Raw genomic sequence first — 14,580 nt, forward strand, 5'->3', positions numbered from 1 at the left:
GAGTGGAAGTATCAGGAAAGTTGTAAATCCAACGTAAAGTTAACTGGTTTGCATTGTTTATGATAGGTAATTAGCCATTATGGGAACGAGGGGAGAGCAGGAACAGTGATGTATAGAGCCTGCCTCATCCAGTTGCTGTCCCACTGAGCCCTTTTTGTTTGCCTTCTGCCTTGTTTTTAGCGTTTCACTAATGTTTTAAAGTAAGATGGGTGTTGTGACTTGTGTTACTTTTGATTTTTAACTTTCTTTCTCCGATATCTTTGCCACTGGTCGTACCGAACCCATTCAAACTTTGCTTTTCTTAGAAAAGCAAGTCTCACAAAGAGGCAGTGGGTTAAAACTGTGGGTACAATGCAGGGAGTGGAGAATCTGAGCAGTGGGCCTGCTTTAATACTGCTTTAATACTACATGGATTCGTAGTGCATAGACCATCTAGAACAGACACCATAGTGAAGTGTAAAAATCTGTATTCCAATAATTTCAAGGCAGAACTAAGTGTAGATAGTCCTGGGGCTAAAACCCAAAGACAGCAAGGTGAAATTCTTAGACATGATTCTACTCAATTACACTCTTTGTCCATTCTAAGCTATATAATAAACGCCTATATCTGACTACTTTATTGGTGAATTTTGAGGCATAAATATAACTCTAAATCCTTTCTGAAGATAAAGAATCCTTAAAGCAACTTTGTAGGGAATAATAGTTCAGTATTAAGGTATTCCTTAAAAGAATATCCTTTCTGGTCCTATCAAATTGTAATACTCCTAGTTGAATAAAAACCCAAATGTCTCAACTTTAAAGTCTACCTCAGGTAACTGAGACTGAATTTTCTTTCAGGAACCTGCAAAATCGGGCAAAAGTGGAAAAAGTGGCAAAGATGGACAAGAAAACCAAGAACATGATGTAAGTATCACTAAAGCATGGAGTCTTTCCAGGCAAATTTCTGAAGACTTCTTCAAAACATTTGGAATTTTACTAGATTGTTACAATTTTGTTGTGATGGGTGACTGTGGGAAAAGTGGTTCTGGAACTACTGACCTGGTATTTGATAAAAAGTGCTCTGAGATTGAAGAGAAGATGCTTTTGAGGAAGTTAATTTTATGTAGGCTGAGAGACTGTGTCCTTGCTATGGGCTTAATCACTCATCTGTTTCCTCTTTGGTTGCAAGGAGTACATCTGTCTTATTTTCTAGTCCTGTTGAGAGGTTTGGGACTCGTCTTCTAGCAGCTCATCGTGGTTTTTATCATTCTCTGTAATTTCTGGAGTTCTTTTCTCAAAAAATTCTTTAATATTACTGTGCCGGTTGTCAGTAACCTGTTATGTTGTCAGGAGACCTTAGACTTCATTGAAGGCTGCCAGGTTGTGGAGTTTTTTTTGTATCTAATTTCTTTGTGTAGGTATACATTGGAATATTGCTTTATTTCTGATTGATTTTGCAGTTGTTGCTGCAGCATTTTTTTCTTTCTGTATTCTGTTTGTTTTGCCCACCAGTGAGGTGCAATCATTTGAAAGGACTCAGTTAACTTATTACACGCTCCCATTCTCTCACATTAATCTGAAAACCCAGAATTATTTGATTTGCTTCATTTGTAAATGCAGTGTTTATTTACTTTACAGTGTTAACACCAGCCTGAGCGTAAAACTCTGTGCTGAGAAGTTTATGTATATTTCATCCTCTAAACTGCATGTCTTGATGCTCATCCAGCTTTACCACTTTTTCCATCCCCCACATGATTACTGGTGATGGGGGGAAGGGAGGGGGCAGGGACGGGAGGGAAGTGTTTGTCTTGCAGAAGTCTGTTCCTTCTGATGCAACTCAAATGAGTTTTCATTTACTGTGCAGAAAGATATATGCTACTGACACCAGATGATAAAATCATTAAAACGTGAGAAAATAATTTTTTTGTGCAAGCTCAGTTAAGAGAATGATTGAATTTCTGTGGAAAGAGCTAATATTTCTTGGCTGCTAGGGGAGAATGAGATCAGGACAGTAGCAGGATGTAAGTGTTCATAACAGTGCAAATGAACATGATGTGTTCTGTAGTTATGGTATATTGCTATGGCATTTAAAAACAAAAAAGCATATTACTTCTTGACTGTTATCTTGGTTCTTGTGCAATTGTCAAGATTGTGGTTACTGGTACCTTTGCTGTATATGAGTCGATGACTCATTTTCTCATGTTTCTGAATGATGTGCTGCTGAGACCAGAACCGATTTTCTTGGTTCCTCAAGGACGGCATGTTAAGCTGCCATAGGGATCTATGGTGTGATTTAAATGTTAACTGAAAATGCTTATGTAGATTCCTTTCTTTCCATATTTACAGATAAAGCTTTTGCTTATTTTGAATATTAAAAAAGAGATGAATCTCAGCAGGAGAATGTGCTTGTGCATTTTTATGTTTCAGTTGGCCTTCCCAATGGGAAATTACAGGAAAAATACAGAAATGGGAAATTTGCTTAAGTCTGTGATGATGCTTTGTTATTTGTGTGAGCTGGGGGCAGAGTGGGAAAGGGACCCGTATAGTGCTGAGAATGTGGCTGGTGCATGTACTGTGATTGTCATTCCCAGTGGACAATGTTTGTCCTCCAGACAGTTTTGAGCACCTCAGTGCCTCACTCATTAACTTAATTAATAGAATAATTGCACACAAGTAGCAGTATGGAGTTTGCATTCTAATATAGCTGGCTGTAAGCAGAGTTTGTATTAGCTGCCACTTAGATGCGCAGAAGGGAAACTATTCCTTAACATAGTGAAGAGCAGCAAATATAGCAGTGTTCTGAAATATACTATTGATACAGATTTTTTTAGGATTTTTTCTTTAACAAAGGTTTTTCTTATGTTTCCTTGTGCCATTGTTCTGATATGGCTCTTTAAAGATCCTCTTCTGGATGTAGGTTTAGAAATACACCGTTTTATGTCATTTTTTTTTCAGCAAAATTATATTTAATAGGTATGAATGTAATGCAAATGGCAGATAGTAAAGACTAGAAACTGTCTGCTGCACATAGAACAGCGGACAGCACAAGCAGCAGCATCCCGCAAATACTTTATTTGTAGACACTTAACTATATTTATAACGCTTAGCTAAGTTCATTATGTCTTGGACTTCTGTAGATGAAGATATAAACGGATCTCAATAGTTCATAGGAACAAACAAGTGCTTCTCCTGTCTTGTGCTCAGGGAGATGAGATTTTGGTTGAGTGGAGCTACCCAGCAAGTCTGAGAAGTGATCTGAAGCCATAGCAGGTTTACTGGTAGGCATGCATTTGCTGTTGTAAGGGACTTAAGCTGGTACTTGTGTACTTCTGCTGAAGTCTACGAAGGGACACAAGTATGTATAGAAGCTCTACAGTAGCTGCAGTGTGCAAGAGTCCTACTGAAATAAATACTTTTTTGTTTACATATCAAAGGATTCCATTGTCATTGTATTTGAAAACAAGATCCATTTTGCCCATTTATTTTTTCTTCCAGTGTTCCCCCCCCCAAACAGAGATTTAAGGAGAAAAACAAAAGTTGATTCTTCTATTACCTGTGCCTTGGTCACTTGATGTAATACAAAAAAGCCATGCTAGATAAGACCAGAGATCCATATTGCTTGTTATTCAGTGTGGTATTTAGCTGCTATACAAGAAAAGAGTTTCAGTTATAGAGTAGATGTGTGGTTTTTCATCTTTTTTCTAAGCCAGCATGTGGCTTAGAATGTTGCCTAACTGGGTGTTATATAAAATTGTTCTCATATTATTAGTGATTAAACTTATATATATATCATATATTCATATTATTCGTGATTTAACTAATATTTATATATTTTATATTATATATATATATCAGTTAAATAACGAATAATATGAATATATGAATGTGTGTGTATATATATAACATATATATGTTATATTATCTAAATGTATGTCATTTGACTTCCAAGCCCTGTTTAAACTCACTTGGGTGTAGGACTTCCATGTCTTAGATTGTCCTTCTGTAGTACTGGAGCTACCAGAACTGTACAGTATATGTTGTGGTGGAGGGGGGTACCATGCGTGTTTATAACCAAATGCAGTTAGTCCAGTTCGCAGTCTCACATGTTGTTCACTTTTTGAACATTTGAGAGAAAAGCTAATATGACTAAGTTCATGTCTGACTTCAACTTTCTGCCTGTTAGTAAATATGAATTAGGGTAATTCATTGACAGAACTATTGAATCTATGCTGTGAGGAATAGCTTTAAATTTCAGTAATTAGTCCAGTGTATTTGTATCTTCAGGTTGGGAGCAAAGACAATCTGTTACATGTGGTTGCACTCTGAAGGGATGTAGACTTACACTGGTGAGATATTCAGGGATTTGTTTTGCAATGACTAAAGCCTGTAATCAGAACACACAATGAAGAGAAATGCCCAGGTGTGGGTAGTGATTATCCCAGCACTGTGTAACTTGGGGATGTATTCCCTGTGAGAAAACCGGCCTTTGCAGAAGTTTTTTGCAGAAGTTTCTTTGGGAATAAGCTTTGCTCCAGAGCTCTGTTCCACACAGTTGTGTGGAGGTTACTTTTTGAGTTCAAACAGCAGTAATGCAGGGTCAGCTGCATTTGAGCGCAGAGAAACAGATCTTCCCTCTGTTGTTTCTCTAAGTAGTTCTGGTTCTGTGTCAGTCTGTAGCTGGATTGTTACAAATCTTACAAGTCGGCCTCTTGTTACTTTCAGTATGTATTTCTCTCGAAGGGGTAGTAAGTGATTGTCAGGAGATGTTATCATTGCCTCTGTATAGCAAAAACCTAACCTAACTTTTTATTTCATAAAATTCAAGTGTTTCATACGATGCCATATTAATAGTTCTCAGGTACAAACCACAGGGAAGAAAGTTAAGATCTGAACCACGTAGACTCTTATTTCTGTATTTGACCTGTGGGAATGTATGTGCTAAAACTTGTACTTCTCACTGATGCTATCTAATGCTACAGGGAACACAGGTTGGTTGACATTAGTATTGGCTGTAGCTGTGAAATCGCAGAGCACTGAGAGTGATCCTAATACTTAACGTGCCTGAGCTGGGGTACATTGAACCTGCAGATGGATCATTGTCTGGATCATAGTTTTGCTCTGTTTCATGTTGAAATTGAACTGATTGTTCTGGAATGGTATGGGAGCACTGGGATGACAGATGGCTGAGGTTCACCCAGGAGATTGAAGGTTCAGGAGTAGCTGGCACAGTATACATCATACAGCACAGTACCAGGTGACAGAGTGATAGTTTCCTCTAGATCTAAACGTGCTCACTTGAAGGCATGAGACCTTTTGTGCTCATAGTTTTATTCATTTCTTTATCTGGATGCTCATAGTTTGTAGCAGGGGAAAAGCTGCTTTTGGTTAACACAGTATTGGGTTGGTGAGGCTTTGAACAAAGGCAAACAGAAATCATAATTCTGTCTTCAAGTTCTGCTGGCAAACAGAAAGCTGGTGTGGTTTGAGTAATACATGTGTGTGTATTACTGTATCGTTATGATGTGCTACCCTTGTGTGTGTATATAGTGTGAATGTTTGTGGGGAGAGAGCCCTCAGGTTTGAAGGAAAACAAACAAAAGTAGGTTGTTTCTTTAGGTTGCTTTTGAAAGTTAAAAGTCATCGAAATTAGGCTTAAATTGAGAATTAATGTAATTTGAACCAGGCCGTCATTTATTCAGATTCTTTATCTCTGTGTTTTTTTTATAAATGTTCTGAAATAATACTTAGGGCCTTATCTGTTTTTAATCAAATTATCTGGTGGTTGCACATAACAAGATTGACTTTTCTGGGCCATTTGTTTCTTTGAAGTTTCATTATAGAAAATGCATTAAGAAACAAATGTTGCCTCACTCCTTACGCTTGCAAAGTGCCAAGTGCTCGCTGGTGGTGTTTCAGCACACACAAGCCAGCGTGAGTAAGCCTAAGTCAGAGCTGATGGGGCACCCGATTGCTATTGCTAAAACTGAGTTCCTCTGCAGCCTCAGACTGCAGGTCTGATCAGTGCCCAGAAACAATCAGAGACAATTTGAGTAAGTTAGTTAAAATATTAGATTTAGAAGGAGGAAACAGAAACAAATGTGTGCTGCTGATACTTAGCTATGATTGTCAGGTTAGGATGCAAGAATCTGAAGGTTGTAGTTCACTGAGCTGAGACATCTTTGGCAATTGTCAGCACTGATTTGATGTGTTGCAAGGCCAGTGTATTGCAACAAAACTAGGATGATATATAAGTCCTTAGAAGATCAAATTTGAGCTGTATGGAAACAGGAAATACGAGCAAGACTTTCTATTTTGAAAAATAAACACAAGAAAGGCAGGAGAGTTTCAGCCAGTTGTGTATCAAACTTTTCAAATGCTTTGCATGTAAAACCTGCTGTCGTGCACTGTTTGAGTGTGAAGACTCACTGTGTGTGGGGAACTTCCCGAATACAGGAGCTAAACAGCGGACTTCATGTTGGGTCTGACAGAGCGCTAGTGGCACTCCAGGGTTATTCATCAGGAGCAGCTAGCAGTAATACTGCAGTGTATAAATGCAGAATCAGTTCATAAATGTAATTTATTACCTCAATGTAATTCAGTGAATGCTGATTGCTGTGCTGTAATGTGTAAACTTTGTCACTTCTCAGTTGAAAAGCTGATCTTTTCATTTATCAATGTGATACTGTTGTGGATCCTCAAAGCTTTGTGGCGCAGCTCTTGCCATCTTAGCAAATAAAAACATAAGCTGATCCAATCACTGCGCTATCCTATACATCTTGACCACTGAGAGAATCTTAAGGAGTAATGAGCATACTTGCTGGAAGGGCGGCAGTGAGGATTGTTGTAGCAGGGTAGTCCAGGTGTCGTTCTAATAATAATCCTTTTAAGGAAAAATAGAAATCAAAATGCAGCCTGTTATAGGCCAACCAAAGCTACCAGCACCAGAAGCACGGTTAGTAGAGGCTCCTCCAAAGTTGCTTGTCAAAATGTTCTTGAGCTGATTAAACTAGTGAACAATAATGACACAGTGGTGCAAATCTTCAATAAAATCAAAACTTCAGAACTGTTTGCCACTAAAAGTGGTGCCCTGAAGTGTGGTGTTTCCTTGCTTTTCTTCAGCTGCTTTGTTGAAGGAGCGGTGTCCTTTTCTATTTGTCTGGGTGATTAAGAACCTGTGTTGAAATTCATAAGGTTTGCACTGAGTCTCTGCTGACTGAAGATACTGAAGTTTAAGGTCTAACCTTGTTGCTCCACATCAAATGCCTTGCCAGTTGTGGACATAAATTTTAATTATTGCAGACTTTTTAATAGCTCTGAGCACTGCCTTTATTACTACGACAAGAAATTCCTTCTAATGTTTCCTGTTGGAAAGCGTGTTGAACTTCAACTTGAGAAAAATCTCAAGGTAATCATGAAGTGTTTCAAGATGTGCCACGTGGAGATGTGTAATTGTGGTGGTGGACTGTCATTCACCACAGACTTAGAGTATGTATTGATGCCCAAGAGGAAACTGCCACTTAATTAAAAGGCTCTAAAAACAAATACAGGTTTAGTCAAAAGCAGGCACGGAACCAATGCATTTTCTCCACAATGGGGAATAATAAAGTACCCTGAGGATTTGTAGAAACTAGCCTGAAGGAATGAGGACTGCACGTTACACACACTAATGATAGTGAGCGTATTGCACTGAACGATTGGTCACTGCAGATATTTACCCTTATGCTTTAGCTTCAAAGTAGCACACTGATGACAATGTATCTGAAGCTGTGACTGCATTGGTAACAGCAGTGAGCAGCAGTGTATCCTGCTTTCAGAGGGATCTCCATTGTTCTCTGTGGAATTCAGGGTGAGAACTGTTGCCATTGCCAAGCAATTAATGTTAAAAGAAATTAAAAATAAAAACTAATGTATTCTCAGTTTCAGTGTATCAGTTCAGTGTTTTTTTTTTATTAAGACCTGTGAATTGATGCACAGGAGATGCTTGATCTAGGAGACCTGAGAGACATGACTGTAGGATGGTAGAACATCTGGAATGTTGACTGCAGGGCGCATTTTGGTACTCTTTCCTCAATGCCAGCTGCTAATCCTATGCCACCGGCCTGACTCTCGCAGGTATGCTGTGGGTATAATTATTGGGTTGCCTGCTGTTGGGCTGTGTGTCAGATGTGGCCTGACACTGTTTCCAGCCTCAACATAGAGTAGTAAATGAAGACCTGCAAAGGAGAGAGCTCTGAGGCAGTTTGAGATGCTTGGAATGTTTAGAGATTTCTGTGCTGCTTTGAAGTTATTCAGAGGGGAAAATCTGAATGGTATTTAGATTTCAGCTACTCTCCAACCACTTTGACTTCTTGATCTTTGATTTTAGTTCTCATCTCAAGAGATTAAATTAAGTTTAGACTCAGCTTAATTACACTGATCATCTGTTTGGAATCTACCTCTTAGCTAGATTCTTTCAATTGCAAATTGGACCCTCACACATTTTGAAAATGAAGTTGTAGAGGTCTTTTATATTTTTTTCCAGTTTTTTGTTTAGTTTCAGTAAATTGTATTTCAGATTCAGTGTACGTTTATTTCATCTGTAATTCAAAGAGCTTTTAAAGCTTCTTTCGAGACTTGCTTGGCAAGAAATGGGTTCTTCTGGGTGCTATAGATCAAGCCTCTGTTTATCCTAATGAAGGGTAAATCCATGGGGGCTACTTATTGTATCAAAATGAAAAAAAGAAGAAAGGGATTAAAGCTGCATTAATATAAGCATTTTCCTTCTATCTCAGGTTTAGGATCTTGATTCTTATCAAGAGCGTTCTGCTTTTTATCTTGTGTAAAAAGCAGGGAGTTTTTATCATTTGATAACTGATACAGAAGTTTTGGTAGGTAAACCTTGCATTCTAGACTTCTCATAAAGACTTTTACTGGTATGGAGCCTACAGTTTTTATCCTGGGTTGTACATGTGTCTATTTAAAGTTGAGTTCATCTGTGTTACTCAATAGAGGGGAGAAATTCGCAGGCTAATGCTAACCAGATATGTATCAAGAAACACCATACAGGATGTTGCCTAGTTTTGTGTTATATTCAGGCAGGGAGACAGAATATCTCTTGCCTTATGCTTAAGGAGGTGATCTCTTTTTGTCAGTAGTACTTAAGTCATTCAGTTGTTTAAATCCTGATTGACAGATGCATCCATCAGCACCTTCAAATTCCTCCACTTCTCTGACCACTTTATCTTTAAACTAAGTATGAAAGCTTGCTGCTTTCTTCTAGGTTTGGCTTGGAAACACTTTGGATTTTCTGGAGCCACAAGGCTTTTTACAGTCTGGTCTAATTTGGTTATTTGTGACAGTTCTTTGAAAAGTGAGGTCAGACCAACTTTTTTCTGGTTGCCTGTTTGGTAAAGTAGTTTGAGGGACCGTCAGTGATAGAATGTCTTGAGTCTTCTGAAGAGAGTTGTTGACATGGGGTACAGGGTACACCCTTGTTCCTGCTCTCTTCTCTTAGGTGACTGTCTGAAGTTACCATGTGAGATGATGGGTGATGATCAATTAATTTAAAAGAAGAAAAACTGGCTGTAACTGGAGATGTGCTTTGTCCACTTGATTCTTTTTGTCTGATCACAAATGCAGTGTTGTGCTCTGATCGATACACACCTTTGTCATGTGGTCAGAAGGATCAGACTTCAAAGCAGTGTTGTTAAAACAGTAACATACTTCAGTCTTCATGCATGAGGAATTCTGCCTATGATATCTTCGCAAAGACTGGAGCACTTCTATGAGGGGAGGCTGAGAGTGCTGGGATTGCTCAGTCTGGAGAAGAGGAGGCTGGAGCAGGGAGGATGATAGTCTCTTTCTTGAGTTCATGTTAAGCCTATTCATGGGAACCAAGGAGCGTAAGCTCTATTTTATTCAATTATTAAAAGCAAGAGTCAAAAGTCAGAATCATGCTCTAAAAGCTAAAATGATCAGAAAATCTGGAGGTTGTTTGAAAATTATGATCTACATAAACACTTTCTCAGTGTGATTTTTCAGAGTAATTTGTACACATCTTTTGGTTTATCAGCCACTTTGAGTTAAATGTAACTATATAAACATTTGGGTGGGAGGGAGCAGTTTGTCAGAACAAGAGTAAGAACAGGTATTTCCCATTCTAATTACGGAAAGAATTGATAAAAATGCATCTGTAATTTGACTGTTCTGCTGTCAAATAATTAAATTGTTCTTCATAGCCAAATGTCTGTCAGTTTTAGAATCACTAAATCATAGAATTACCCAGGTTGGAAAAGACCTTGAAGATCATCAAGTCCAACTGCAGCCTAAGTAGTACCCTAACTCTAACAACCCTCCACTAAATCATATCCCTGAGCAGATTCCTCAGGAATTGCAGCTTTCTGTGGTTACTGGGGGGAGGAAGCTGAGCGTGGGTCTTCATTCAGAACTAAGGAGCACTGCATCTTTAAAAGTGACGTAGTGCGAGTTGTTCTCATTAGGCTTGCAGTTTCCTAATGCAGAAAATAAAATATGGGATTGCTGAAACGTGCTGCTTAAATTGACATAATTTCTTCAGGTGCCCTTCTATGCAAAGGCTGGTTATGTGCCTGTTTTGGAGGTGAGTACAGTCTTGAGATTATCATAGTGCCGCTTACGGATGTTGTTAGTCATTGCTGCGTAGTGTGGCCTTCACATAAACAAGGTCTGTAAGCTGTGCTGGCAGCTTTCTGGTGTGTGATGGCTAAACAAGTGGAGCACAGCTGAAATACAGGCATAGCCAAGGATGACGTGGAAAGAAGGGCTGGTGATTCAGGGCTGGAATTATGTGGAGCCATCGCTGCAAGATTAGGAGTTGCCATAGGAACAAAAAATGCTTTCTTTCAACGCCTCTATTTAGAAATGTTGCCCATCCTTTTGAATAACCACTTTTGGCTAATTTTAGAATTTATCTGCAATTCAGAATACATGGTTTCCTGATGAGTGAGTTACCTTAATATACCACAGTGTGTCTGTGCAGGCACAAGTGAGTACTTGTTAATTCACAGTTGAGAATTTGCTTGGGAGCAGAGGAAGCAGGAAAGTGACTTTTCCTGTTTTAAGTAATGAACAAAAAACAGGTGGTAATGGAAGATAGCCAGTTCAGAAAAACAACATTAAGCTCAAGCATAACATTGAAAGTATAGAATCTTGTGCAGTAATATTGTTTCTAATGGGTTGAAATTATAATGAGCTTTAATTGCATAATGCATGGCAAATCACTGCTTCCTAATTTTTAGCGCTTCTTTTCCTTCTGCTTTGTCACTTGATAATTTAGAACAGTTTTGTTATTTTTAAATTTGAGTTAAGGGGTAGAATTTACCTTATGGAGCATTTGTATTTCAGCAAAAAGATTTTTCAGCATTTGGTGTTTTAGAGAAATACTAAATAAATATATATGTACGTAATGCAAGGAAATGGGTATTGCTTGTATGTAAATACCTTTAACTTACAAACTTGCACCATTTTTAGTGGAAGTCTGGAATATGTTCTTGGTAACTTGTGGTTATCAATGTATTGTCTCTTTCCAGTGTTTTTGTTCTTTTAATAGTAAATCTGCAGAATGGAGATCTTAGATGTTTAATGAGAGCTAAATGTTGCTGTCAGTCATTTTCAGTGCATGAACAGTTCTGTTACATACAGTACTGTACTGTTGAAATACAGTAATTTGCTGACTAAAGAGTATTTGCTTCTAGATAAAGGTTTGCGTAAAATGACTGTCTTCAGTTTACCTACCTTTAGGCTCTGAATGGTGATGTATTGTTACATTTCTAGATGCACTGAATGTGTTCACTCACAGACTGGATGGAAATTGCTAATGAAGAAGCTATTCTGGAAATCCTCTTTAGAACACGAGAAGAGATTTCTGTTGTTTAGATACATCCCCGTGAAAGTGTTTGGTGATTGAAACACAGCTTTCATCTCTGTTATATTTAAACTCATTGAAATGCTGAAGTAGCAGCATTACAACCTTATTTCCATCCTGAATCCACTCCTATCCATTTTTTGCTTTTATTTCTTATCATAAGGGCACTTATTAAAAAGGAGGCTGTGTTCTCTTCCTGTAAGAGAGAATTGCCAAGGTGTCCTTTCAGTAGTTGGCTGCAACATAAAATGGTTTGCAGATTTTAAAAGCTTCTATGTTAATTTAGGATCCTAAATTTCTAAAAACAGCAAAACCAAAAACCACCAGACTGCAGTACTTGCAGTAAGGTTTCTCACTTAGCTATTGTTACATTCCTGGTGTGTATTGTTTCTAGAGGTGTTATTCTTGTAAAGTGCCTTGTGAAGTTATTCATGTTTAAAAACAACTATTGCTTACTTTAAAAAAAAAGGAAAGAAAAAGAAATTGAGAAAAGCAACATCAAACAACATCACAAGTTCTGACAGGCTTTTGTTAATGATGTGTTTTATTTTGCTAGAGTGAGAGCACTATCAAATACGTTCCGGGAAATGGTGCAAAAAATGTCCATTTTTCTCATTCTGTTATTCAATTCATCCAGGGGTACAGTGACAATGTGGTAAGGAATATTACAGTAAAAGCCACTTACTCTGAATAGGCAGTTAGCTGCTGAAGTTTCCTAACTCTATCTGCTTCAATAATAAGACTCATCCTTTTTATTTTCTAAACCTCTGTCAAAGTCTGAATACCCTGGCCAAGGTAGGACTCTGACTGCAAGGTACAATACAAATAGGCAGAGTCCTGATTCATTTGAAGCTCAAGTCAGATAGCTGAGTACCTTGAAGACCTGGGCTCCTTTTGCAGATGGTGGGAGCAGCTGAGGAGCTACATTAGAACGTATCTTTTCAGTTTGGCATGTACCTGAATAAATGGGTGAGTGCATGTAACTGAAGGATTAATTTCCATCTATGTGAATGTTACAGCACAGAAATAATACACATAGTGAACAAAACAGCTGTACGTTCAGGGATGACAAATAGAATGTTTTGATTGAAAGGTTATTTTATATAATTCTGTTAAAAAACAACAAAAGATGTTCCATGTCCAACTACAATTAACTGTTTTTGTTTCTTTTTGAACAGGTGTCAAACAAAAAATCAAACAGCGCTCCTCCCCCAGCACAGCTATCTAAAATCAAAGTACCAGCACCCCAGACAGTACTGAAAAAGGAAAAGCGTCAGAGTTCATCGAGGTTTAATGTCAGCAATAACAGGGAGCTTCAAAAACTGCCAGCTTTAAAAGGTATGTCTTTCTACATCAAAATGACTATTGTGAGGGATAGTGTGTGAGACAGAAGTGTTTCTACTGTGACACTTTTATCTGAAAAACTTATATTAAATATTAGTGTATACAAGCTTGCACATACTTGCTTATGCAAACAGGCTTCCAGTCTGTTGCCATCTTGGTAGTTAGTTTAGGAAATACCTGGTCCTTTTCAGCCCAGAAGGGTTTATGTGAAAGTAAATTCACCCATCTCACATAGAAGTAAAATATTTGGGGGTTTGTTTTGTTTTGTTGTTTGTTTTTTTTCCCAAAACATCAGTTTTCTGTCCTCAGTGAGCCATGCTCAAACCCTGCTTTGTGCAAACAAAGATCTTGGCGCTGATAGAAGGCCAGGTGTATCCCTGCTTGTTGACTGGATTTCCTGAGCATGAACTAGACAGAGTTGTGTCTTTCTGATGAAATCAGTTTTTTTCTTTTGTCAATTTTAAGGCTTTGTGATGATGTATAATTATATTTACAGCTGGCTGTGATGGAAAAAATAATAATAATAACTGATGTGTCTTAGTAACATGGTATTTATTATCTTCATTTTAGCTGCTGTGTTGTGTTTACATGTCAAAGTATTGTGCTTATGGTACTTTGTGGATTTAAGGTATGGTTTTCCAGATGTGCTCAGATGTTCTGATCTGTAGGTTACAAGAAACTGATCTGCTCTGAAGGCTTATTTAAAAAATGGCATTTTGGAATGCAATGCATACTGCTTTCCTGTGTTCAAAGTTGGTAGTGAAACACCAATACATCACTGAAATGTTGGGCAGAACAGTGGTAGATAATGTGAAAATGTCAGTGGATAAAACTTTTTTTTCCTCGGTAATTTTCCTCTTGATATCATGCATTAGTGTTCCTTGACAATAAGGAACCCAGCTTCGCAGCTTACATGAACTGTACTGCTCTTTGCATGGATAAAATTAGGCTGCAGCATTCTTCTTATCTCGCAGATACTGTCTTTATGAAAAGAATATGAAATAACCATTGTGCTAGCGTGATAATCTGTGTAACAACCTTCAAGACTTAAATGCAATTTACTTCATAAGTTTCAATCTCTTTTATTAGATTTCTAAATAAAAATATGTAACACCACAGATTATTGAAAGGTGTGATGTGTGTCTTAAACTGACAGGGCAAGTTCACGCACATGCAGTTAGCCATCGCATCTGGGGTGTGATATAAGCAAATTACACCAATTAAAAGTGGTGCTTTTTGGAAAAGGATTGCATACAACCTTATTGACTGGCATACTCCTCTGTTCAGAGAATTTCTTGCAAAGAAAAATACTCATGACTTGTTCTTAGAACCTCCATTTTGTCCAGTGGTAGATATTGTGTTTCTGGTAGTGGCTG

The 14,580-nt window shown here is 38.0% G+C and overlaps 1 protein-coding gene across 2 annotated transcripts in view; it reads left to right on the forward strand.

Annotated features, from left to right (window-relative positions):
* Positions 1 to 14,580, forward strand: part of PPP2R5C (protein phosphatase 2 regulatory subunit B'gamma) — a 61,756-nt gene that overhangs the window by 788 nt on the left and 46,388 nt on the right. Inside the window, exons 2-3 of one of the 2 annotated variants that reach the window (XM_015865421.2) lie at positions 838 to 903; positions 13,039 to 13,198. In XM_015865421.2, the coding sequence (XP_015720907.1) occupies positions 838 to 903; positions 13,039 to 13,198 (226 nt within the window). Of the gene's footprint in view, positions 1 to 837; positions 904 to 13,038; positions 13,199 to 14,580 lie in introns of those variants that run through there. The other variant, XM_015865423.1, reaches the window with a different exon arrangement.

This window comes from Coturnix japonica, chromosome 5 (assembly GCF_001577835.2).
Source record: "Coturnix japonica isolate 7356 chromosome 5, Coturnix japonica 2.1, whole genome shotgun sequence".
In the NCBI taxonomy this organism is placed as follows: Eukaryota; Metazoa; Chordata; class Aves; order Galliformes; family Phasianidae; genus Coturnix; species Coturnix japonica.